Source organism: Corvus hawaiiensis, chromosome 5 (assembly GCF_020740725.1).
Source record: "Corvus hawaiiensis isolate bCorHaw1 chromosome 5, bCorHaw1.pri.cur, whole genome shotgun sequence".
NCBI classification, from domain to species: domain Eukaryota; kingdom Metazoa; phylum Chordata; class Aves; order Passeriformes; family Corvidae; genus Corvus; species Corvus hawaiiensis.
Window position 1 is genome coordinate 56,038,157 of NC_063217.1, and position 25,414 is coordinate 56,063,570.

The 25,414-nt window shown below is 43.2% G+C and overlaps 1 protein-coding gene across 8 annotated transcripts in view; it reads right to left on the reverse strand.

The window, feature by feature from the left end:
• HERC3 (HECT and RLD domain containing E3 ubiquitin protein ligase 3) overlaps positions 1-25,414 on the reverse strand; it is a 45,282-nt gene that overhangs the window by 1,998 nt on the left and 17,870 nt on the right. For 5 of the 8 annotated variants that reach the window (XM_048304087.1, XM_048304088.1, XM_048304091.1 and 2 more), the window contains 22 exons: positions 24,306-24,465; positions 23,184-23,260; positions 22,366-22,587; positions 20,314-20,405; positions 19,316-19,446; positions 18,509-18,669; positions 17,933-18,009; positions 17,041-17,165; positions 16,439-16,498; positions 14,698-14,809; positions 13,968-14,157; positions 11,957-12,120; positions 11,342-11,455; positions 10,040-10,063; positions 9,863-9,952; positions 7,886-8,056; positions 7,115-7,258; positions 5,657-5,823; positions 4,487-4,553; positions 3,289-3,371; positions 1,042-1,225; positions 230-332 (listed from right to left, as the gene is read on the reverse strand). In XM_048304087.1, the coding sequence (XP_048160044.1) occupies positions 230-332; positions 1,042-1,225; positions 3,289-3,371; positions 4,487-4,553; positions 5,657-5,823; positions 7,115-7,258; positions 7,886-8,056; positions 9,863-9,952; positions 10,040-10,063; positions 11,342-11,455; positions 11,957-12,120; positions 13,968-14,157; positions 14,698-14,809; positions 16,439-16,498; positions 17,041-17,165; positions 17,933-18,009; positions 18,509-18,669; positions 19,316-19,446; positions 20,314-20,405; positions 22,366-22,587; positions 23,184-23,260; positions 24,306-24,465 (2,718 nt within the window). Of the gene's footprint in view, positions 1-229; positions 333-1,041; positions 1,226-3,288; positions 3,372-4,486; positions 4,554-5,656; positions 5,824-7,114; positions 7,259-7,885; positions 8,057-9,862; positions 9,953-10,039; positions 10,064-10,814; positions 10,964-11,341; positions 11,456-11,956; positions 12,121-13,967; positions 14,158-14,697; positions 14,810-16,438; positions 16,499-17,040; positions 17,166-17,932; positions 18,010-18,508; positions 18,670-19,315; positions 19,447-20,313; positions 20,406-22,365; positions 22,588-23,183; positions 23,261-24,305; positions 24,466-25,414 lie in introns of those variants that run through there. The other 3 variants (XM_048304093.1, XM_048304094.1, XM_048304095.1) reach the window with 3 other exon arrangements.

Consider the following 25,414-nt stretch of genomic DNA (forward strand, 5'->3'; position numbering starts at 1 on the left):
AGGGACCGCTGGAGGTCCTTAGGGCCAACCTCCTCTCAAGCAGGGCCACCTAGAGCCAGCTACCCAGGACAGAAGGGAGAAAGAAAACACAATAGAGGGAAAACCCAGATCTGACTAGCAGATACTGTCACTCATGATCTATCACCCAACTTAATGCAATGAAACTCTGCAGCCACTCCCACCTGAGTCTTCAATTCCAGGAGATGCTGCATCACTGCAAGATACTTACAGAGAAATTTCTTCTTCTTTTCCAAGGGAAATGCATGGAAAGTCTCCCAGAACATTCTCACAGTTGGGTGTGTGGCCGTGTAGTCTCCCTTATAGACAGCGCTCTATTAAAAACCAAACCACCACATTTTCAGCTGGCACTAGAACGCAAAGACTAAGTAGAACCCAGACCTGATCTTTTCTAGTATCTGACATCAGCTCACTGCCTGACAGCTTCGAAAGGGAACACAGGATGGGCGATGGGCAATGGCATGGCTCAAAGACCCGGCAAGAGCTCTCCTGGCAATGTGAGGAAGGCAAACATTAGGCTTTTGCTTTTCAGCTAATTACAAGTGTGGAGAGCAATCCTGGAGTGCCTGTTCACAGGCTGAACTCATGAACAGGATCATATGTTCTGCACTGTAACTTGCTGGTCTATGGATTTTGAGAGGATACAACCCTTTCTGGGTGTTCAGACTCCCCTTTGAACCCTTGTGTACCCTTTTGCCATTGTGCAATGGAGTTTTACTATAGGTGAAGACCCTTTGTCTCCTCCCTTCAGTCTTAAACTTCATCCCTAAAAAAAACCCAGATGGGAGTCCTTCTCCCTGTCCTTCCTCATCCTGAATTTCCTCCCTGAGCTTTATCTGTAGCAGGCCAGCACAGTGACACACTTTTCCTGTGAGTGACAGCAAGGTGTACAAGGAGCATAAAAAACCAGAAAATGCATTTGTGGCTTATGCAATCTCCTGACACAGACTAATGCCCATCTCATGCAACTGCACAATCCTGGCTCTTGTGCTAAAAAAAACAAGTACAAGAGGGAAGCTTTACCTCCTCCAGTTCCTCCCAGTTGTAGTTACTGTTTCCAACTATCATGGCCCTGAGCTCTGTGGGCTGGAAGAGTTCCAGGACCTTCCCACCACACACTTTGAGGAAGCCAGTAGAAAAGGCTGTGTACCACTCTTGGATGGAGAGGTTGAAGATGTAATTTACGTAGGCTTCAACAAATTCTTCCCTAATGCATTGAGAGAAAGCAGGCAAAGGAAAGCACTTTTAATCACATGCCTAAGCAGCAGCACTGCCAAGTTTCCCTGTTTCTGCCTGTAAAATGTTCTGCAAACACGAGTCTCCAGCAGGCTCAACCCACTGCCCTCCTCTCACCGAGCCACTGCAACGTGGACAAAGTGTTCAGCAGCAAGTGCCACCACGTGTCTGCTTATTCCCTGGCAGCAGCGGCATGGGAGGTCCCCCAGGTTCTCCACCACTGAGAGAAATACTCTGGCCTTTTGGTGGAGGAATTCTCACCACATCCACTATGCAAAAGCAGCATAGAGGGACACGTGAGGAAGTAAAAAGACTAACAAAAATGAACACTTGGAGTAAGAAATCATCTACCAAAGGGGGAGTTATTTTCCAGTGCATTTGTTTTATTGTCATTTTCCCCACAGTCACCGGAGCATTAGGGAAATCCAAGATGATTAAGCACTTAACTGTTGCTTAATTCCTCTCCGGCTGTTACGGTCATGAACCCTGCATCAAGAGCATTTTATGAACTCCAAAGGAGAAAGGGAAAATGCAGGCATTTCCTGCTCTGCATTTGTCAGTTACAGCAATCCTGTGCATTCCCCAGTTCCCAATGAACTTTCCTCACATGGGAAAGGGCAGTGCCCACAGATAGGCACACAGCAAACTATTCAGGCCATAGGGCAGCAAATTGGTCCCTGGCCTTCTCCATGTACAGGTGGAGGAAGTCATTCAGCACTGTAAGGTAAACTGACAGCCATGTCTAGACTTGGATTTAGAGGTTAGCTTGAGTTCAAAACTCCAATCAGGATGAAGCAATTGAATTTTGGAATGTTAAGCCGGTGGAGCTACACACTAGCCTTTCTCCTTAAGGATTTTCTTCCTTTGTATCCTATCCTGACTCAATTAACAGTTCCAGTAGTTAACCCTGGTGCTCTTCCCAAATGTTCTCAGCTAAAATTTGTGTTCCTTTGTACTGTATGGCATACAGTAAAAAAAAGGCTGATTTTATTTTGAGTGTACATGCCCAACCCAAAAACTTAAAGGGTTCTGTCACTGGCATTTTCATCTCTCCTTCACTGTTGAAGGGGTAGATGAAACACTCCTCTGGTTTTACCTGAAGTCCATCTTCTCTTTGCAGGGAGACAGAATTATCCTGCTCTATCTCCATGTGCATTTTGCAGGGAGGTAGCTCTTTAGCTGTGTAATTGCACCATTTTGGGCAGTAGTAAAGTAGGTAACACAGGCAAAGCTTTTGCTACAGCAATGGCTTTAGACACATTCAAAACTCTTTCAAATAATCAGATTAATAGGAAATTACTTCATCTCCAGCCTTGCCAGCAAGGTCTTCAGCAATCCTAGTACAAGTCCCTAACCATGCTGCTGAGTAGTCACTGGATCACAATGTTTTGCCAGCAGAGAAAGAATGTGAACACTGCTTCAAGTAATAAAGGCATTTGTAGAAATCCAATTACAAGATTATGGGAAGAAAATAGTTCAGCAGCTGGACAAAAAAAAAAGGGGAGGGGGAAATGGTAGCTGTGCTAGTAATAACTCCGGGGTGTTCAGTCAAATGGAAAGGGATCCAAGTACAGCAGGTCCTTCTGGCTGTGATCAGGGATGGGGGTCAGGCCGTGCTCAAAGGAAAGTGTTTCTGGCTCCAGAATTAGGAGTACAAACAAGTCTGCCAGGCTCAGTTTTGCTGGTCATGCACAGTTCCTCTCTGAGCCACCAGGGATATTAACCTGGGTCAAAATCATACTCCAATCTCTGCCTAAAATGAGAAAACTGCCAAGGGTCTATATGGAGGTCTTTTATAGGGAAGACGTCAATCCAATTCCACGGTACATTTTCCAAACATTGGTGGAAAGGTGATGAAAACCTGATTTTTGTTCAAGTGCAACTAGTGCCCAGTAACTTGTGAACAACTGGTCTTAGAATTTGTTTGCAGTGACTACTAATTCCCCCACACACACACTGCCCCTCAGACAGGGTTTCTGTGGCACCTTGACTTCACCACAAACACGAGTCCATCCCTACAGGTGCCCCACTTGCCTGTTGTCCTTCTGCACCAGGATTTTATCTCCATCTTCAATCAGGTTCTTCTGCTCTGTCACACCATAGCTTTCCCTGCAGATCTGTACAAAACCAGGAAATTAATTTTAGCAGAAGTATTTTTCAGGGCATATGCCTAGAAGAAAGACAGAGTCCCCTTTCAGAGCTGATGACTGGCATGTAAAGGGTGGGCCAGAGAAAAAGGTATGTGCAGAAACTTCTGTTCTCTGCTCCAAGGACCCTGTGTGCTTCATCACCCTCCATCACCTACATTTGCTGTAGGACGGCTATTAAGTTTACATGTGAACTTAGTAAGGAATAAAAATTATTTTAGGTAAACTTCCTGGGGAGAAAAACCCAAGAGGTGGATAACTAAAAACCTGTTTTTAACTAAGCGCACAAGCTCTGACAATAAAACTGACTCCCTTTTTTAACAGAAACTCAGTAGGTTAATTCATCCTCTCTCACTGGAAGAATAAATGACACAGACATCTTCCTGCTTTTGCCAGCCTAGGAGGGCACCAGTACAAACCCACACTCTGCACACTAACTGGTTACCTGAAAAAAAATGCGTAAGGGTCAATTTTCAAGTTGCAGCAGACAAAAGAGGCCCTTACGTGTGAAAAAGAATTTGGAGAAAAGTTTCTTTAGTTACTTTAAAGGTATCCTTTTTTCACACAGACTGCATTAGCATCAGTATGGCTTCATTACCTCATCCCAAATTACAGCTCTGTCTTGCAGGAGACACAGTCAGATGCAGGTCTGAGTCACTCCAGAGAGTTTATGTCCTCATTCATGAAACAAGGAAATGGGCACCACTCTCCTTGCTCAGCAAGGTTCTACACAGTGTGGAGCAGTTTTATGGCACCTTGTTTTTACCCCAGGGCAGGCCTCAGACAGAGAGTCAAAAAATCCAGCTCAAGATGAACCCATCACTCATATCATGTTAGAGCATCAGGTCTTTGAACAGTGACAACACGCCTACTTTGAAAACCACTCAGCTTAATCTACTTATTAGCTCGGTTTTCAGGACCACACAAACACAAAAGAAGAAGGGAGTTACAGCAACGAACATTTTAACATTAGCATGGGCTATGTGCTATAGGCATATGAAATAAGCCACAACACACATGAAAATATAGATGGGCTTCAACTGTACCACAGTAATCAGAGAGTTCGAATGTTAAATGTATCTTACTGTAAAATTCAAACAGAACGTCTCCTCCACATCTTCCCCGGGGTAATCTAAAAGTTGCTGGAGACTCCTAAATAACAAGTAGGGAAAAAAAAGAAAACAATAATAATCAGAGATTTAAAAAGCCATACCTCTAACAGGGAAAACAAATTCAGCAGAAGTAAACAGCATCATACATCTGGGCAGTAGGATTGAAAGAGAGAGAATCTGAGTCACCTGAAGCAGTAAGAAGGAAATACACCTCAAATAAAGAGATGCTTTGTTAGAAGCAGGATAAATGCCAGTCCACAGAAACTATCAAATACAGTCCATGCCTACCTATTTCAAGGATCACCTTTAATGATCCTGGCTTTGGAACAGAATTACATTTCTAGTTCTTAAGTTTTAATTCTGTGTCATCACCACACAAAGGTCTGAGGGAGTAGAGGAAGAGACAGAAGTGGACTGCATCTGTATCCCCATCATACAGAAAATACTCTGCCACCCCCCAAAATCCTACTACTGTCTTCCTGGCATTTTACCTCATCATTGATAAACACAGCTGTCACTTTGTGTAGATAAATCAGATGGCACCTCAGAAAAAGAGATAAGACAGACAGTGGGATCTTAAGTTCCCAGTGTTGGGAGGAACCAGTATCCCTATGCAATTAGGTAGAAAAGATTGGATACACCACTTAGAAAAAGTTAATCTTTCACTCCATTCAACTTCTTCCTGGCATAGGAGCAGGTCAGAACTGCTCTGGTCCATGGATGGGACAATCCACAGCTCTATGCACAGTTCCCTGCTTGCTAGCCTGAGGCTGGCTCGAGGGGAAAGGCTGAGGCTGGGATCTGGGACCACACACACAACCACACAGGACAGGGACAGGCTTCCAGCCCTGCTCGCAAAGGGGGGTGTGGGATGTGTCTTTTGGCTGTGTTGGCACCCAGTTTCTGCGGGTCAGGAGGGTGGGAGCCTAAGCAGATGGGTCCAATACCCTGTGGAAGAGAGGTCTTACACAAAATTCACCACCAACTCATATGTGCTGCTAGGACCACAGTCACCCAAATTAATAAGTCACTCCAAAGCATCAGGAGGTGTCTTATTGATCAGCTTTTACGTAGTTTGGCATTTCTTGTTCTTAGTTGGATGGTCTACCTTCCCAGAAAAGCTGCAAATTTTGATTTTCATACCTTCCTTCCGTAGGGGATAGCTCCTTCAAATCCTCTAGGCAGGGCTTCACGTTCAAGAGTTTTTTGTACAGAGCCAAGGGAAAGTGAAGGTCTACCACTGTGAAATTGTATATTGCAAGACCACATATGATGCCAATCAAGTGAAACCAGTTGTGTTCTACAAAACACTGCAAAACCACACAGAGAAATCCTGATGAGACACACTGTCACCGGTGCAATGCACAGTACCCTATCCTCCATGCACTAAGAAGCCAGACCCTGCTTTTCCAACTGGGACGAAGTCAGAGAGCTCCCATCAGGTGCCACTTTGGTTGTAAAGTCCTTGCTGGTGTGTGGCATGGAAATGAAGCTTCAGAAACCATGCTCTATTACTTTTATAAGCCATGATCAGCTGTGGAAACAGCAGCTTTCCACCTTACCCGCCTTTTAACTCCTTTTTAAATACCTCTGCATTTAGACACTAACACTGCTTCAATGTTTACTGTCTATGTACTGCAAGAAAATGTGATAACAATCCTCTCCCTATCACCCATCCTATTTTCTATTAAAAGCTTTTGCACCAGCACAGTGCCACCCAGGCAGATACACCAGCAGAGGTGCTAGCACAGGCCTCCTTTTCTTCACATATTGACTCTCACACTGCTGTGTCAGTCACAGACTGGCTGCCCACGTTTGTTAAATGTTACAAATACACCACTCACTTTCAGTGCTTACACTGTCATCACTCCTGGTGTCAAAAGACTTGTTTTATAGCACTGACATTAGGACTGAATGCTCTGCAATACTGCTTACAAGTTACAAAAGGTACCACGCCACTTCCTTCCTTGTAACCCCCCAGCCAGGACAGCCACACCATAAGGGAAGACTAGCAATGTCATTTCCCATCTTGCTACCTCTGAAGGTGAAGAAAAGGACATAAACCACCACCTCCAGCCATCTGACAGTACAGATCTTGCATTCCACACTCTTCCAAAACCAACAACCTTACACTACAATATTTCTGGCTGTTTAGAATTTCCTCACATAAAGCATTTACAACGTTAGATCCTGAAGGCAATAGTGATGCATGACTAAGTGGATTGGCTGCAATCATGTGAACAGCAAGGGGGGCACAAAATTCTAATGCCATTACCACCTAAACCTCTCATTCTGTAAAACAGCACATGACCATCACATCCATGATGATAAGAGCTCTATAACCTGTCACCTGACCCTTAGTACGAGTTTTATTATGGGATAAGAATAAAGAGAGAGCGCCAACTCCTTAACAGGCACAACCATCACTGTTCTGCTAAGGTTAATGGACCTATTTACACTAACTGAAAATAGAGTGCACATTGTACCACGGGTAGAATATGAGAGGAAGAACATTTCTTTCCCATAGTTTGCCACTAGCTTCCTTGTAATTTAAATGCAGCATATTATTCCAACCTGCAAGTATAGAGGGCAAGGGCTTACCGTGTCTGAAAACCACAGCAGGTTTGACTCTGGGTAGTAAGTGAACATGCCATAGATAGGATTGAGTAGTTCTTTTAACAACAGGAGGAAAAATTCCTTTGTCACTCCTCCAGCATCAACAGCTTCCTCACCATCAAAGATCACCTGTAAAAAAAGCAGGTCAGTGACAGGGGTGCAGAGCTGAGACTGAGTAAATCAGATTTCTCTCTAACTGGGAGCCATGCAAAGCAATTTGTCCAACATGCCCAAACCCATGGCAACCCACAAGCTCGTTTCAGTGCTCTGCCTGCAGGGACAGAAGTGGAACGGGGGTGGCAAATCAGATATTTTGAGAATGTTTAACTCCTTATGCAAATCATAAATAACCACCTGTCTTCCCAACAATCAAAGCAGCAGCATGACAGCAGCTACTCAAGATTGCCACAATCTCTCAGAGATAGAACACATCCTATTGTAAACAGCCTGTTCCTGCAAAAGGGCAAAACAGAGACTGCATAACATCATAAAATGCTTCCTCCCCTGGCTCTTGTACACTTGACACACCAGGAAAAGACTAAATCCTGTGCTTGCCTTCTTGTAAACTATCCACTGCCAAAGCACTCCAGGAGTCAGAAAAAAGACTCAGCCTTTACACTGACTAGATTGAGTGCTCCTGTGTGCTATACCTATGGAGAAGTTACTGCACACTGGTGTAGTGGTAATGTGAATGGCTGAAAGGCTGCAGAAATGTCTGCTGGACACAAGGGTGCTAAAGATATGGGGGAAACTTACTTTGAGAGGTTTTTTCAAATCAATGTCTGAATGGATGCTCAACTCCCTCAAAGCATCACCAACTAAATTACTCCTACGAACATGAAGTACCAGGAAAGGGCTTCTGGCCAGCAGAGGCTCCAGGGTGAGAAGCATGAAGACATTCTGCAAATTTGCACCGTTTATTGCAACCTGTAAATAAAAGAGAAGTGAAAAGCAGCCACAGCTCAGCTTCTTTCTTCCTGTAAAGGGAAAGCAGTTAACAACTACGTGCCTGGTGTTCCTTTCTGCCTTTTTGGTTTCCTCAGGGTTCAAGAATCCCATGCTCACTCTGTACTGTGATACCTTGAGAGGCATCACCTAAGGCATCGCTCTGGGTGTGCCTGTATGCCTACCTGTTCCCCCATTTCCCACACCAACACTTTTGAGTCCACTGATAAATTCACCACATTTGAGCAACAGAGATCAAATCCCTGAATGTTGTTTTTTACATTAGGCAGGTGGGTGGGGAGAAGAGGCCTTATTCATGCTCAGTTTACTGAGTCAAGAAGCTCAGTGTGAACACACTCAGGTAAGTGTGAGTCCAGGAGGGAAAATAGTGCTACAAATATACCAAGCAAGGAGCCAGCTGACAAATGGATCTGGCAAGGCACCAGGGAACCCATCACATACAATTCAAAGCCCTCATCCACATGGATCTTCTGGAGATGGGCAAGGCACAAAGTCCAGTCTAAGCTTTGGCTGCACTTAGTTTGTCTTCTCACGCATTGTCCATAGTAAACGGCAAATTCGCATTTGAAAATTCAGTTTAAAGATCACTTAAACCTGAGACAGAAATCCACCAGGGACCAGGCTTTCTCTGCTCCAGCACTCAGAGAACACCGGTTTCCCTGCCATCTAAGTAGTTGTCTTGCTGAAGGTCCTGTCTCTCAGGACAACAAACCCTGTACCCGTCTGCTGTTCTGCCAAGGTAAGGTTGATACCTCCTCTCAGCAGTGCACTGCTCACAAATTGGGCAGCTGAAAACATGCAAGAGGCTGACAAAATGAGAGCAGGAGCAAGTGACTGCAGCATCCGAGCATAGGCCAAGCCTCCTCTGCCTTGCTGCAGGCTGTGTGCTCAAGCAGGCGTAGAAAAGCTAGGAGATGGGTATGACATGGAATTAGCACCATGGCCACAAGTGACTGTGAGAACAGTTTTCCACCCTGAAGGAACCTGACAACCAAGGATCTCAGCAAACTTATTTCACAGAGGATGGGACTAGTCCCAGCCCCAGCTGCACTGGATGAGGGCTCAGTGCCCAACGCTTTGCCTGCCTCAGGAGGCACCTGTGTGAGCAACGCCTGGCACTGGGGCACTTACACTGGCACAGAGGCCAGCTGCCCTTGCCACAGCCTGGCTGTGAGCTGGCTCGGCTGCCACCGACAGGGTGCTGGAGCTGGACACCTGCTGTCAGCACACTCCTGGAGGGCCCCGGGGCTGTGCCCTCACTGCAAATGGATGGATGCGCTGCTGACAACAGCTGCTGCCTGCAACCACAAACAGCACCAGGAGCTGCTCTACAACACTCACCTCATTGTTAGAGGGAACAGCCACTCCCACACCAGGCAGGAATCTGGAAGCAAGTGTCCACTTACCTGAACGTTTGTCTACTTATCCAGTCTTACAGCTCCTCTAACAGAGGCCTCACCTTACTCCTTATCCTTGGACTATCATAAATACATAACTACTCCTTCTCTATACACTTTAAATTGTCACCACGTGCACATCCGGCAGTTCTGATGTTGCCAGACAAGCATTTTGAAGGGAAAGACACCAAGCACTGCCTCTGCAATATCCAGGGCAAAGAGGTTCTCCAGCTACACTGCTCTCCTGTATTATGGAAACAATAATGTGTTGTACCACCAGCTCCCACTTAACACCCTTTCCATGCAGGCACCGTTGCAAAAGGCAGAAAAAAAGAAGTGTGTCAGGAAAACTGGGAGAGAGAATGATTACCTGCATCTGTAATTCTGCATCTGTCTGTAACATCTTGGTCTTAGCTTGAGCATCGAAGATGAAAGGGTAAGAGCACAGAGTGACAGCGTCCTGCAAGAAAGGCAGGCAAGATTTGTTCCTATCCACAGCTTCCAGAGCACTTCTTTAAAAAAGAGTCTTGAGAAACAATTTTCTTACCTGCATGATAGATGGCCTTACTTTCTGTGAAAGAAAAAGAGAAGTATGAAAATCTTTTACTCTTTCGATTTTATGTTGTGTGGGCTTTTTTGGATGGACTAGTCCAAAGGTGACCCAAAGTAAATTTTCCTCCTTTGGGACCAACAACCCATTTTTCTTCCTCTCAAAGAAAAACATGGGAACTTCCTTCTCAACAAAATGCACAAGTCTAATTCAAAACGTGACCAGCAAACACTACTAAGAAGACTGACTGACACAGAAGCCTGTGTTAGTCTGCCATGGGTGAAACGTGCTCTTATGAAGAGCAACAAAAAAACTAGTCCTCAGGCAGAAACCATATGAAACAGGAGAGACCATAAGGCCACAACATGGTGATACAAGAACACCCCTGCAATGCAAATGACTCGTCATTAGCCATATTGACACGTTTAACTATCCCTTACAAAAATTTAAGTCAGTATTTTATTGTTCTGCTCACTAAAAGCACAAAGCAGCACTATTTAAATGATGGAAAATAGAGGATGGGGACACAGCACACACAGCATTTACAAAGCCCATGAAAACACACACAAAAGTTATCACTACAGTCAGGTTTTACTCTTGCAGCATCCCTCAGCAGATGTTTTTTGGTGGTTTTTTTACACTTGGAATTCCTTTCCTTGCTATAATTAAATAAACTCACTGGGTTCCCACACAGCATATTCCAGCCCTCAGTTTAGTTATCTCCTTTCTTACAGATGGGAAAGTGAGACATAAAAGAGGTGAAGGGTCTTACCCAAGATCACCCAGCAGGTTACTGGAAGAGCCAGGAATAGAACCCACATCTCTTGAGGCTTGGTTCAGTCCCCTAGCCAGAACGCCACACTGCCTCCTCTTACAGAGCAACATTTTAACATCACTGGCTACATTATTCACAATACCTGCCTAAACAGCAGAAGTAAAGGGCAAAAATTATAATTTTAGAATACAGGACTTGGCTCCTGAGGTCTTGATTACATTAAAAGGATCCAGCGACTGAATTAATCCCCTTGTCCAAAGACTGAATGAAATTCACATGAATAATCACAGAGACTGTTGCAAGCTTTGGTTCAATATTGTTAGCTCTAACTCTTTTGACAGCCTTTTTTGTTTTTAAGTCAATTTTGCAAAGCCACCAAGTACTCAGATCTGAGAGACTAAACATACACAGATGCTCCTATACTGAATACATTACACTCTCATTAAGGATACTGAAAATACAGATCTACAGCCAGAGACACAAACATGGACAGCTTTTTCATGACTATACATAAAACCTCTTACCATTCCAGCCTGGTGCAAGAACCACATGAGATAATCCTCCTGAATGTCCACCAAGCTGGAAATCTCAGGGATATAAAACTTATCATATTCCACGTGTTTAACCTTCTGATTCACCTAGTGAAGAGAACAGATAAAAATATTCAGCACATTTTAATACATATTCAGCATTTTTCTTGTAACACACAGGTTTGCTTTCATAAAATCAATTGTAACAACTTGCAACAAAAGGACCCAGAAAGTCTTGCAAAAAACACACAGTCTCTTGTATTTCAGTACAAACCAAGAAGAATCAAGATAAACCTCTTTCTAACTTATTTTAGCTCCCTCTCCTCCTCAACCAGACTACTCAGCAACAACACAGTGAGAGCGGAGGCCATCAAGGGACAGGTGTTTGTGATGCAAAAGTGCATGGCCCAGCAGCAGCCTTGTTCAGGGTAACTTTATTTGTAGTATTTGAGACAGGACTAAACAATCTTCAAGAACCTCGGACTCAGGAAAGCCACTAACATCTTTCCCACGAGGTGTCTTGGTGGACAGTGACACAGCTCACGACTGGCAAAGAGCAGGCAAGACTGAATCATCTCGAGCCAACACATGCCTGGGCTTTCCTCTCACCTTGTGGAGCTTCTCCAGAAGCCTGAGAGCAGCTGTAATGTAGCTGCTGAACAGGACTGGGATCAGCAGCGTCTTCCTTCCACTGAGGAGGTACACCACTGCACCTTTGTAGAGGTCCACGAGCCTGAGGAAGTATCTTGGGCACACTTGAGACCACCAGTTATCTGGAAAGCAGAGGACATCAATATAAACCTTAATCAAAGGCCAGAGTAACCCTTAAGGGGTTACAACTGAGAAAAGGGGAATACACCTGAAGACTCTTCCAAAAAACTTCCCTATTCTTGCCCTAGTTGTAGTGATGCCATGAAGATTTTTGCCTTTTCTTTTATACCCCTGTTATACCTTTTTACAACTTCTGTATTCCTAGTGCTTTTTGCCTACATTCTTGGACTTGTTCGTTAAGCTAAGAGACGAAACATTTCAGAAGCTTCGTAGTCAGGGATCAGTGTGCCCCAGACCCCAAGGTCCTCTCCAGAACACATTCTGTAAACCAAGATAGAACCATCCAGGGGAAGGTTCCTTGGGGAGGGGGGGCTCACTTGAACCTCTCATTGGGGAATCTTTGATAGATATGCTAATTAGTAAAGCCTATAATGTTATACCCAATGTTGGTGGGGATATATACACGAGAAGGAGAGAGACACAGAGACACAGGGAAAGACTCGGTGGGGTGCATCTCGATGAATATGACCTGGACGTGTACACCTAAGGATCCTTAAGAATAAATACCAAGGTAAAATCCCTTTTCCCCTTCTAACCGTGTATGCCTCTTGATTTTAAGACCAGGAAAAGGCATCAGTAGCAACAGGAAAGCAAGGCAGAGTTATCTAAATACCAGAAACTGAAAAGCTCCTCCCTTTCCACTCTCATCTAACCACACCAGTCATTACCCAGCCCAAACCCTGATCAGGGTGGGAGCCTGAATTTGAAGTTTTTCAGCCTTCAATTCAAGCCACTGTTTCAAGTATCTGGCATTAGATACTGTGATCTTGTGGGCTGTCTCTCAGGAGTGACAAGGAAAGAGTTGCCTGGGCAATTCTCTGTAGCACCACATACTTTTCTAGCAGGTGCCAGAGTGTGTCTCCTGGCACATCTGCACTAAAGGATTTAACCCCCTCTTTAGAGAGGCTGATTTCTTTCTTGAGAAGGACAGGTAACCCTTACTCTCCTCTGAAGGGACCCTGACCCTGACCCTTAGCTTCTTTCCTAGAACCAATCACCTGCAAAGTAGAAGCTGAAGCCTAGGAAACCATCATGTCATGTTAGAAACAAACAATTTATCCTCTCAAGTGTCAACACAACAATAGAGTCTGACAGGCAAAAGTTTGAGAACCCTTTGCATTTCTGTATGCTAAAAATCACAGAGGACTACTCCAAGTAGAAGAGGAAACAGACCCAAAGCCTCTTTGAATAATAATAAAAAAATCACTAAGCCTCAAAATAAATTTGCTGGAGTGATTCTTTTGGAGGTCTGAATGCATCACATAGCATTTTACATGATAAATAATACCAGATTTAGTACAAGACAGCCTTAAGAAACAGAGTAAGATAACAAGTACAGTAGTAGCTTAACAAACGTGAATAGCAATCATTAAGCAGTATATGTTCTGTTCAGCTTAAAATAAGCTCACAGGAAAATATATTAGAAATTAAAAGACTCAGAAGTGGGAGAAGAGTTGAAGTGTTCAGCATAGTCACAGACCAACAGGTTCATCTGCCATCTTGCAGAGGACAAAATAATTTGATATTATATTTAGTATCCTTTTGTTTACCCTATACAGAAAAGATATTCTAAAGTGATCAATAGCTGACCAGATTTAAGAGAGTAGGATCATTTAATCTTCATGATATACAAAAATCTATGTTTCTGTAGAGGAATGCAGATTTATCTGGAACTGAGTCTCTGAATGTGGGTAAACTAGGTAAGGTAAATTAGATTAACCTCCCTAGTAAGTGTTCTTTGAAATGATATTTTACTTCTAAATTAAAACAATTCTTAAGCGACACTTACCAAGCACTTTGCTGGGGTTGGTATCCAGGCGCAGAATAGCCATTGCTAGAGGAAGTGTCAGAGAAATGTAATACTTGGAGTCTTGGAAGGGTGGGAATTCTGGAAGAATCAGATAGATCCTCATTGCCTCAACATCTGGTGGCGAGCTGGACAGCTGAGGAATCAAAAAGCTTTCAAAGCTCTTCAGTATCTAGAGAGAAAACAAAACAAAAAAGACAGCTTATCCTGGGTGATAGAGCACCTACAATGTAGTTGATGTTTAAGAGCTGATGAAATGGTAAAACCCTGCTTTAAAAGTCAAACCCAGAGCAAAAAAACCCAAAGCTATAAATATTATAGCTAAAAGTGGCAAGGGGAACATGTATGCTTTTATCCCACAGCTCTGCACTTGTGAAAGAAATTCTCTGAGTTAGAATAAATTATACAACCATAAAGTATTCAACTCCTGATAGACACATAGTAATTACAAATATAACATACACAGAGTTAATTTCAGCAGACATTCAAGTATTAAATGCCATGAGATAAAACTTGTTTTTAAATAAAAGTCTTGGAGACACATTCTGAGGAGGTCAAAATCAGCCCAGGTCAAAGGAGAAGTACCATTAAGTGTCTGGCTTTTAGATTTGCAGCACAACCCTTCCCCAAAAATGCTGCTGGTACTTGCATGCTAGAGAGGGATAAAGCCTTAATTTCCCCTCTGAATACCCAAATCTCAGAAGTGCAATACCTGTTCTAGGAGAATAGAGTGCTGGGAGTTCATCAGCTTCTCAAACAGCACTCTGGTGGAGTTCAGATCAATCCCTGGGATCTTTGGACTGGTTTTAAAATGTTCATCGATTCTTTAAAAAAGAAATCACAGACAGACAGCCATAAGTTTAAGGAAGAGATCCCATTACCTGTGTATTGACATGGCCTGAGAGCAAGCAACAGAGAAATGACCACTAGGGAATTCATAGGACTAGAAACAAAGACTCTCCCTTCTGAATTCCTCCGGGCCTTGGTTAGGGCTGGGATTCTTGCAGAGAAACACTCCATCAAAGTCTCTGGTGTCCCCAGGATTCCTTCACTGTCTTAAGAGCGCTGTATTAGACACTCTGAAGGGGAAGACAGCTACTAAAGATGGGATGCATTTGTCAGTTTGACGGTGTGACTGTAACAACATGAGGAACTAAACACAGCCAGCTGTAGTAGAACGGCTGTTTCCACAACAGCTCCGGCTCCAGGCTGGAAATAGCTCCCCAGGGACATGCCATGGTACAGAGCACTCCAGGCTGTGCTCTGCAAAGGCAGTGCTGGGTGTGCTCGGGCACACAGCCACAGAAAAGCTGCTCCTCCATCTAATCCTGTAATCCAAACAGGCCTACATGGCCTTAGGACACTGGAGGGATGCACTGGGGTATTTCCATCAAGTGCACCATGACATAAGATTTCATGTATAAAGGTACATAGTTAAATATAGCCTCATTTAAGGCTTCAGAATTTATCATTCATTTGGTCAAAGACTTTCCACAGAAGTTAAGTCCTGCACTAGCCAAGACATCACTGAAGGGGAAGAACAACTGCATTTGGCCGATGAAGCCATAAACTCCACTCATTTCCACATTCAAAGGAGACGTGAGACTATTTAAAGTGACTCAACAACTTGGATACCTCAACAAGGGTTTTAAACCAACATGACACAACTCTCCTGATGCAATAACCTGTCACAACACTAGAGAAGAAACCACTGGACAAACAGAAAAACACCAAAATAATTAGCGAATTATTTTCTTTTTCAAGTTGCTCTTGAAACATATTATGCCAAGATTACTCAGAGTAAGTAAGCTTTTCTTCACCTAGTTACAGGTCATTTACTCATCACCAGAAAAATTTCTTCTCCTCCTCCTCATCTTATGCTGTTACCTCCTCAACATTCACAGACAGCCAACACAAGTCTTCCCAACCCACAGCCTTTGACTCAGCTATGTCTTAAAACCTTGTCACCACCTATTGTGGGTCACACCCATTTGAAATTCCTCCTTTTGCAAGCAGGAGCACAAAACTTTCCACATGTGATGTCACCTAAAAGGAAAGCACTTCCATGCTGCCCCAGAGGTATTTTCAAGAGCAGCCTGTGTGGAAGTATACTTTCACATGCACCAGCTAGCTCAGCTGGGTAAGAGACTATTCATCCCTAATTTCCCTCAATGTCATATTCCTCTCCCTCTCTTTAAAGTTGGTATCTATTTCACAAGGAAGAATAACAATTGTGGCAACTCCAAGAAACCTGTGCCACTTACATTTACTTACACCATGCACTCTCTTTGCCCTCCTTACCCAGCTCTGACCACCCACCTCTTTAGGGAACACTCTCTGCCTCCACCTCCTATCTGATCAAAAAAATCAAATCCCACTGCACAAGTGAGTGAAGCAAAGGGATTCCAGTCCACATCAAGGGAAAGCCATGCTTCTGGAAATTCGCCACTTACTTCTTCTCCAAGAAGCTTCCATTCCAGCAGGCAGCTGAGGACAGTATCTGAACAACATTACTGTTTGCAGCAGGAAGACAAAAGGAAACAGAGATACAGGTTATGAATGGATGCCTCAGTAAATCTCTTCATCTCTTTTCCCCTCCTTCTATGGGAAACAATGTCAGGATAACCCCTTTAGAGGCACAGAGGGCAAGAAGTTCATTCAGGATCATGTAAGGTCCCTCTTTGAAAGGAGGAATTAGTGCCTCCTTTCCACCTATTCTACCCTTCTCACGGCAGGCACACTGGGGAAAGAACTTAATCAGTCTGTTCACAAGTTCTTGCTGCTTTTCATGAATTTTAAGCAGACAGTGCAGGACAACTTTAAAATCAAGTTCCCACCCACCATCTGCAACGCTGAGGCAGCCTCAAATTCCTCTGCTTTTGCTCAGAAGCTCTCACCTGGCAGCCTTGTGACTGGCAACTCCTCCCCTTGGACACGACCAAGAACCACACTTGAAAAGGTTGCTAAATTTCAAGTGAAAGCATGGCACGGAAGCCAACAAAATTATTTAAATAGAACTTTCAACAAAAGGCTTGTCCAGTGCCACAATACCTACTTGACAGAATTAGAACTGTTCTTTTCTAAAAGCTTTTGCCTCCAGACATCTATAGTTTCATCATTTATTAAACAGGTGTAACGTGTTTCATTTATGGTCCGGAAATCATCAGCAGGCAAGGAATTCTGTGAGAAGATACAGATTTCAGCAAAGACAAGGCTTGTAAAACAATTCGTTCCTATCCATAATCTCTGTTTTAATTAATAACTGATAGCTTCCTTAGTGTGGTCTCTGAAAAAGTTTGGTTATGAAGTTTTGTGGCATTACTAAGAAGTCCAAAAGGGAAAGTATGAAAAAGCTGTGGGGGAAAAAAAAGATCCTAAAATACATCTTAAAAAGAGAAAAATAAAAAATCAAAATATCATTTCCTAGATGTACCAAAGCCCTCTTCAATGCTATAATATATAACTACAGGCTTAGTACAGTTATTCTAGACCTATTTCCATGCCTCAAAAGCTTATCCCAAACACTTCTTGAAAAAAAGAAGACAGAAGCAGGAAAACCAATTCAGTGTTCAACCCTCCATCCAGCACTGCTTGACAAAATCCCAGCATATGTGGTTGATAGCCCTACACACCAACCATGCAGAAGCCAGTGCCACAGGTGGAAAGCAGCCCCTCACTTCCAATCTGCAAAGATTGGATTGCCCTTCCTGCTGATTAAATTGGAATCAGCGTCTTCCCCGTGGCTTTGATGTGCCTCTAAAGAATGGCAACTTTCAGCCACTGAAGTTGTAAATCCCTGTAACAACTGTCGGAGCTGGTAAGGTTTGTAAGGCTGAATGGACTCCAAAGCAACACTTCCATTTCAGAACATTTTAGCAAAAACAAAAGCTGTCTTGTGAATGCTGGGACAGGGGAGAAGACTTGAAAAGGTACTTCAGTTGGTTTACCTCGTATTTGGAGCAAAGCACAAATGTTTGGTCTCCTCCAGAGAAGATATGTTTAACAATGTGGTATTTACACGCATCTGTTGGAGAAAGACATGGTTGTGTGAGAGGCTGATGAATGCAAGTCCCTACTCATGCTTTCTCCCCTACCACTTGCACTGCCAGTACAACTACAAGGAGCACTTGTGTCCTTTGAAGGCCCTGCTGAAATCAGCTGGAACTCAAGCACTGTAGCACTTTCATGAGAGGTACACAGGAGGGGAAATTTGTCATTTCTGAACTGCAATAGGGGCTTTAAAGAGAGAACAAAGCCTTTGGAACACAGTATTAGTAGAATTTCATGAAGTCTCAAGACTGCCAAATGCTGAGCTCTGCCATAAAAAGAGAAAGGGAGATGGCATACATTAACAGAGAGAGCAAAAGGTCACCCAGAAATTACCACAGTGCATTTGGGACAATAGCATGGGTTTCTTTTGCTGTTTCCAGAAATTTCACAGAACGACGTTACGATGTCTTTAGACAGCCATGAGTGAAACGATTTATGTCCATCTGCCATTTCAAATCGAGCACAGTACATACCAGGTTTCCCTGAGAGTTGCCCATTATGAGCTGCCCAGTGACCCTTGACAGGAGAGGGACACTTTACATTGCAAGTGTGCCCTGTTCCCAGCTGGCCTCTTGTTCCACAGCCAAATGCATAGATCATTCCTGAAGAAGGCACAAAGGCTAAAGTGTGATGTCTGTAAGAGATAGGTACGGAGTTTGGGCCTTGTTTAACAATAAATTTTAAAAAAACCAACAAACCAAGAACAAACAAACAAACAAACCCAACAACCAAACCAAATGCAGCCTAAAACTTATTCTCATTTCTCATAGGCCAAAAGCTGGTGCCAAACAGCACCTTTATGCAGGCACCAATGCTCAGTTTTTGCCACCTGATGGCACCAGTTTATGGGATGGAGCCCTTTAGGTGGCAGTGACAAAGAGCAGCTTGTGCCAACACGCAGCTGGTATCAGGCTCACAGTATCAGCTTAGTCATCTGCTAAGCCTGTACATACTGAAAGGCAACAACACAGCACCAGGATTGCTAACTCACTTTTCATTAAAGAGGCTGGAAACTTGTGACCAAAGGGGCTTCTGCTCTAAAGTCTTGCTGAATTATTAAGCTGGGAAGGTATCTTTTACAGGTTAGAATGCAGGGTACAACCCCAATTAAAAAACTATCTCATTTAGAGGGCCTTAAAATTCTTACGGAAAGCAAAATTTAAATTCATTTAGCTTTGACACACAGAATGCAGAAGCAGGACTATTTCCCTCTATTTGCATGATTCAGTATCAGCATTAACCTCCACCAAAGCAAGTTTCTGACTGCATGCAGGACTCACCTGCCACAAGCAATCTGGGATACTTCACTGCCCATGAGCTCAAGAACTCTTCGGGGGTTCACCTCATCATTCATGGAATCATGTCCCAGTTGCCCGCAGGAACCTGCACCGAAGGTGAACACCCCTCCACTCTGTTAGCAAATCAAACAGCAGAGTCTCCATTTAGGGACCCATAACCCAGCAGGATCTCTCCGACTCCAGTTTCAGTACGAGCCCAAAGCTTAGGCAGAGACTGATGGGGATTTTCAAAGGATTCAGAAAAGAAACTCGGGTTCTGCTAATGCAGCTTCCAAACAAGCTACCTTGCCACCCATCAGAAACTAACAGAATTATCTTCAGGTATCCCTACACTAGACAAGCTTCTACAGAACTAGTTTTCTACAATGGTATTTTTCCTACAGGAATCCTGAAGTCAGTTGTTTAATTCATTTTACAGTGGAAAACATTGAGGTCCCAAAACAGGAAGCAACACCTACCAAGTGGCAGAGGCAAGGCAAGAACTGAGCAGCTCTCTTTCAAATCCTAGCCCTGTCCTCTGGCCACTAAATTATACACCACTTGGAGGCAGCAGGTTTGGAACTGAAAACCTCTTGTAAATGCTGTGACTACTAATGTTTAATTTAAACACTCATTCATTTTAGCTTCCATCTTATTCTGATGCACAGTATTACTCTATTTTCCAACAAAATGCTATTTTCACCCCTTTGGATGTGTGTTTGTTAATTTTTTCCCCCCCCAAAGCTAGTTTCTTCAAGTTATTCACCTGAGTTTTGCTATTCATTGCTGTGGATTATTAACATCTTCATCTTCAAAACCAGCATAGGATCGTGCTGGCAGTGAATCTCAGCATAAATAATTAGGCTATATTTTCACTTAGGTCTTTTACTGGGATTGGAAGGAATATAGTAAATCAATTTGTTCTATGATTACCCAGAAAGTACTGTGAAACCATCAGGCAGGTGAGACAGTGGCTAAGGTTCCCAGGTCAGCATCTTTACCTTTGTCAGGACTGCTGTGTGTTCCTCTCCACAGCTGATGTAAACAACCTTCTGAGACCGCAGCAGCTTCACGTGACAAGGGGACTCTCGGTCTGCCATGAGGACAAAGGAAATAAAGCAGCTGTTTCATAAACACAAACCTGCATGTCCAAGAAAAGCACTGGCAGTCTGATTTTCAGATGTTGTCTATGAGCACAAGGGAAACTTTAACAACTGTGGTGAAAAAAACCCACATGTCCTCGAGTGCTTCACTGCCACTTTTCCCCTCAAATTCTTAAAAGACTTGACTGACTCAAACAAAACTGTCCAGATCAAGAATACAAATGTTGATTGTCTTGTATAAATTCAACATGCACTTGCTCTTTGGGAGATATGGTGAGTGCAGCCTAGATACACCCACCTTCAGCTTCATGTTCCATTTCAGACTCCTCAGGGATGACTGCAAATATTTGTTTCCATATTTCTGTATTTCCATATAGAACAACCCTGACACGTGGGAGACACTTGTGCAAGACACGTGGCAAACTGAATCCCAACGTGTATTTAAATACTCTGCTTTCCTTCTGTTGTCATCCTTTAAGCAGAAGATTCTCCTACTTGCGAAGGCTAATCACTACCTACCATTAAGTGATGCTTTTCTCTTTTACTCTGCCACTCCAATCATTTAAAGTCTATCTCCCAGGAATGAATACAGTAAAAAAATAAAAGCTAAGCATTTCAAGGAGCAGTAGGCACCTCAAAACAGTTAGATATTAAGGGGAGCAGCTGCTTATTTCATACCAACAAAAAATCAGGTTCCTACCTATAGAAGTTGCCCATTTCTTAAGATTCTCACCTAAGGATTTGTAGGGTGCTTTTTTACTGGATAGTGAAAGAAACATGGTCACATTTCCGTGAGTATAAAATTGAGAGCATATTTTTGATTTACTTTTTTCTGTATTTTAGCACTCTGATCTTTCTTTTGACAGGAATGACACTTCTCCTCTCTACAGCATAATTCTTAATAACAACAGTGCTGCAGAATAGCCATGTTTGCAAACCTTGCTGTTCATGTTTGGCAAGTATAATTCACACTGTCTTAACCATGATTCACTTTCCATAAATACCACATATTTACTACAATGCCAGGCACTGAGGGGGGAAGCAGAATATGATCCCTGGCCAGCACCACCCCACAAGCTGATGCCTATTCTGTTCATTTAAGATTAGCCCCGTGTCAAAGTAAGCCTTTCATATGTAAACTGCAGCTTTGTTTTAATTAGAAGCATTTAATTGCCAATCTACATGGAAAGGACACTGCTGCTCTTCTATTAGCTCAGCTTTACTTTATAGACAGTACAAGGTATCTAGGTGCATGCTAGGTATCACATCCACACTCAGTAACTTGCCTAGATATCTAAAGTTGCTCAGGAATTATGCAGAAAACAATAAAGAGGTTGATTTGAAGCTCCAAAGAAAATCTTCCATTCATTTACTTTATTCCAAAAAGTTAAAAGAGTGTGTGAACAACAAGCAGAGGAGATCTGGGCTTTTCAGACTAGCACCTGAGAAAACTACCATTGGCCATATATGTCTGGTAATCTGCAACAAATAAACTAGACAACATTTTACAATACTGGGATATGCTGTGTTGACATCACTTTGTAGCTCACCAGTCAAAATCATGTTGGGAAATGAGGAGATGGGTTCAGCCTGCTGTTCTGCAGGCAAAGCCTTTGCTCCAACCAACTTGAAACAAAATATAGACAAAGTATTTTTGAGAAGAGGGAGAAAGAATATGAGCACTTTCTTCGATATTTGCATGTTCTCATTCACACCTGAAAGACCATTCTTTTTGACCCTCCTCACTTAATTTAACATCCACAAGGGGATGTTTCTGTTTTTACTAAGTATGAAAAGCCTGTAGAGACAGAGACTCTTTCTCTGCCATGTCACCTCAGGAGGAGTTGCTGAGTTACACACCTGTTCAGTAAAAATACACTGTCAATGCAACAAGAGACACTAGGCCAAAGGAGTCTATCCATCTTTCACCTGGGAGCATAATTTTCATACCTCGTTCATCACTTAGTCCCAGCTGTCCTGAGCTGTTCTTCCCCCAGCCAAACACAGCTCCTGAGAGAGAAAGGGCAAAACTGTGGGCTCCGCCTGCAGCAACCTGAGCCAAAGGGATCCCATCGAGAGACTTGACACGTTGTGGACTGGCTTGGGAGGGACATTCTTTGCCCAAGCCCAGCTGACCATAGCTGTTCTGCCCCCATGTGAAGAACTGGCCATCTGAAACAAGGAAAGAAGAGAGTGGTGAGTGAAGGCTAGACAACAGAAAAGCAAGTTTGCCAAAATCAAAAAGAAACAGTTCTGGAGGCTTCGCTCCCACCCAAACCTCATGAAGAAAAGGAAAAAAGCGAAATCAAGAAAGACATTCTTCGCTAAAAAAAGCAAAGCCTGAAGCCATCGGGCAGATAAACACACAAGCAACTGAGTGCAAAATACAAAATACAACTGCTGTAACAAACAGTGCAACAAAAAACAGTCCACATGTTTCACACAGAAGAGTAACAGCCAAGGAAAATTTCAGCACAAAGGAATTAATTACACACATTTTTCTAAATCAAGATGGGAAGCTTTCAAGCGTTCCTGCCATCATTCACCAGTGAAACAGTGGGTGGTCTGTAATGTTTTCTTTCTTCACAGTATTGGCAAAGCTCTTCCTCAATATTCATGGTACCTGATGCATTTTATAGCATCTCATTTGGCCCGAAAGCAGTCAGGACATGGGATGTCCTTGATTTATTATGCAGAAATATGCAGTCTTGGACACTGTGCAAAATAACAGCACAAATTTTGGTAATTAATAACAAATGTTACCATACCTGCTGCCAGAGCCAGGCAATGCCAATTTCCACAGGAAACCTGCAGTATCGTCTGTTGGTTCAATTTCTTTATCAACCTAAAGATGACAACACTATTTTAGAACAAGCATCCACAAATACAGCATCACCTTAGACAAAAATTACTATTTCCACTCAGATATTTGTTATATACATATACACACAATCTATGGTTCTGAGACTGAGGAACAGAGTCTTGAAGGCAATACAGATCCATACGTAATAGATGCAAATCTGTGGAGACCCTTAGACACTTGACTAGTAACTCAGCTACATTTCCTGCTATAACACTGAATCCAACCATCTGGAAATGGTGAAAATAGCTGGGTCTTGGTGTCTCTCTCACTATTCTTTTTCAGGCACTGACATTTTTCATGCTGTTATGGGCCTAGCAGTACCAATGAGTTACAGCACCAAACCCTCTTCAGTGCTTTGTACAGAGAATAGCACGTCAAAGGTTCAAGTTATGTCACAAAAATGTTATTTTTAAGATGGCACTATCACATTGCTATGCGAGCCTGTCTCTTTCTGTTTTACCAGAACCACATGCAAGTTAAGGACTGTCTTCCCATAGAGCCCTTCAGCTCAAACATTAATCTTTTGTAACTGAAACTCCTCCTTTAAATACTGTTTCAACAATGACAGCCATCCCAGAGAGATGTCCCAAACTTCTGCTCTGCACTGGATCTGCAGTGGCAGACCAAATGACAGACTGCATCTGTTGTTAACACAGCATGAAACAGGTGTTTTAACACCACGAAGTACAGCATTTTTGAGTCCTCCCTCATGCACCTCCTGTTTCTGTACAAAACACTGTGGCATTTTTCATGGAGGAAGCTAAGCACACTCCAATTTTCTTTTCCATACCTCAACCATCCCATCCATGGGCAGAAGGTCTGTCCTGCCCAAACCTCCTGAGGACTTGCAGCGCTCAGGGAGCGCCAGAACAGCAGTGAAAAGGAGAAGGAATCACCTTCATCCCAGCATGAGAAGGACCCTACTCCCGCCACATTGAGAGAAAGCCACCCTCCCAAGGTGAGCAACCCTTGATGAATCACCTCCAAGGAGCTTCCCTGAGGAAAGCTGACCCTGTTAAATGCTTACCTTGGTACTGTCACTGCATCTTCTATGGTGGTGAGCCCCAGCTGTCCATCGCTGCCGGCGCCCCAGGAGAAGAGCTGGCCCTGGTCGCTGAGGGCCACACTGTGCGACTCCCCACAGGCCACATGCACAATGTGCTGCCCAGCCAGCGCCCCGATTTGCTCTGAGGGAAACAGAGGGAAAACATCTCTGGTCACAGCATTCATCTCACAGCGACACCAGGTCTGGGCAAATCCGCACGCAAAGCCATTCAGATGGGTGCGCTGATCCCCAATTCAGTTTTAAAACACTTCTTACAGGAGAAAAAGCACCAGGTTTACTAAAAACGTGTCACTGCTGAGCTCTTCTGAAAGCTGGTCTGAAAATCACAGAAGGTAAGCAGGTATACATGCATCAAGCACAATGACAAACTACACACAGCCAGCCTCAGAGACACAGGAAAACCTATCAGGTTATTCAGGAACAGATATCCCACATCTGAGGTTTCCTCACTCAGTTTTGGTTCAGGATCATCCAACACTGAGAAGATCTCAGACCCTGTAAAACATATTTGACCTTCCACAGCTCTCATGTCCAATGAAGATGAGTCATCCACAAAGCTGGTGTCATCCACAACCCATCCACCACACCTTGATTTATTGCTTGATGTGTGTTACAACATTCTCCATGCTAATCTTGGAACAAGTTTGAACCTATCAACCTATTACTACCACTGTCAAACACTCATTAACAAAAGTCCCATATAAAGGAAGCAAAATGAGATGAAGGAATAAAAGATTTTTAAAAAATCATCACTCAAGTCCTCTGGAAGATAACCCACAACTGACTTTTCATCATTACAACACATTAGGCAACTGAAGCAGGTTTGACAACTACTCTAAAAACATCTACAACCAAATCTTGCTCATTAAACAATTTTTACAAATGGGCATGAAAAAAAGTCTTGTTTTGCAATAAAACATTGGAAATACCACACAAACTGATGGAAATACCACAAAACTGATGCATGCCAGACAGAGGCGAAGTTGCTTTTCTTTTTCCTTCCCTGAACAAATACCAGGTGAATGAAGAAAGATTTTGCCCTGTAAGCTACAAGGCAGTGATCAGTGTTA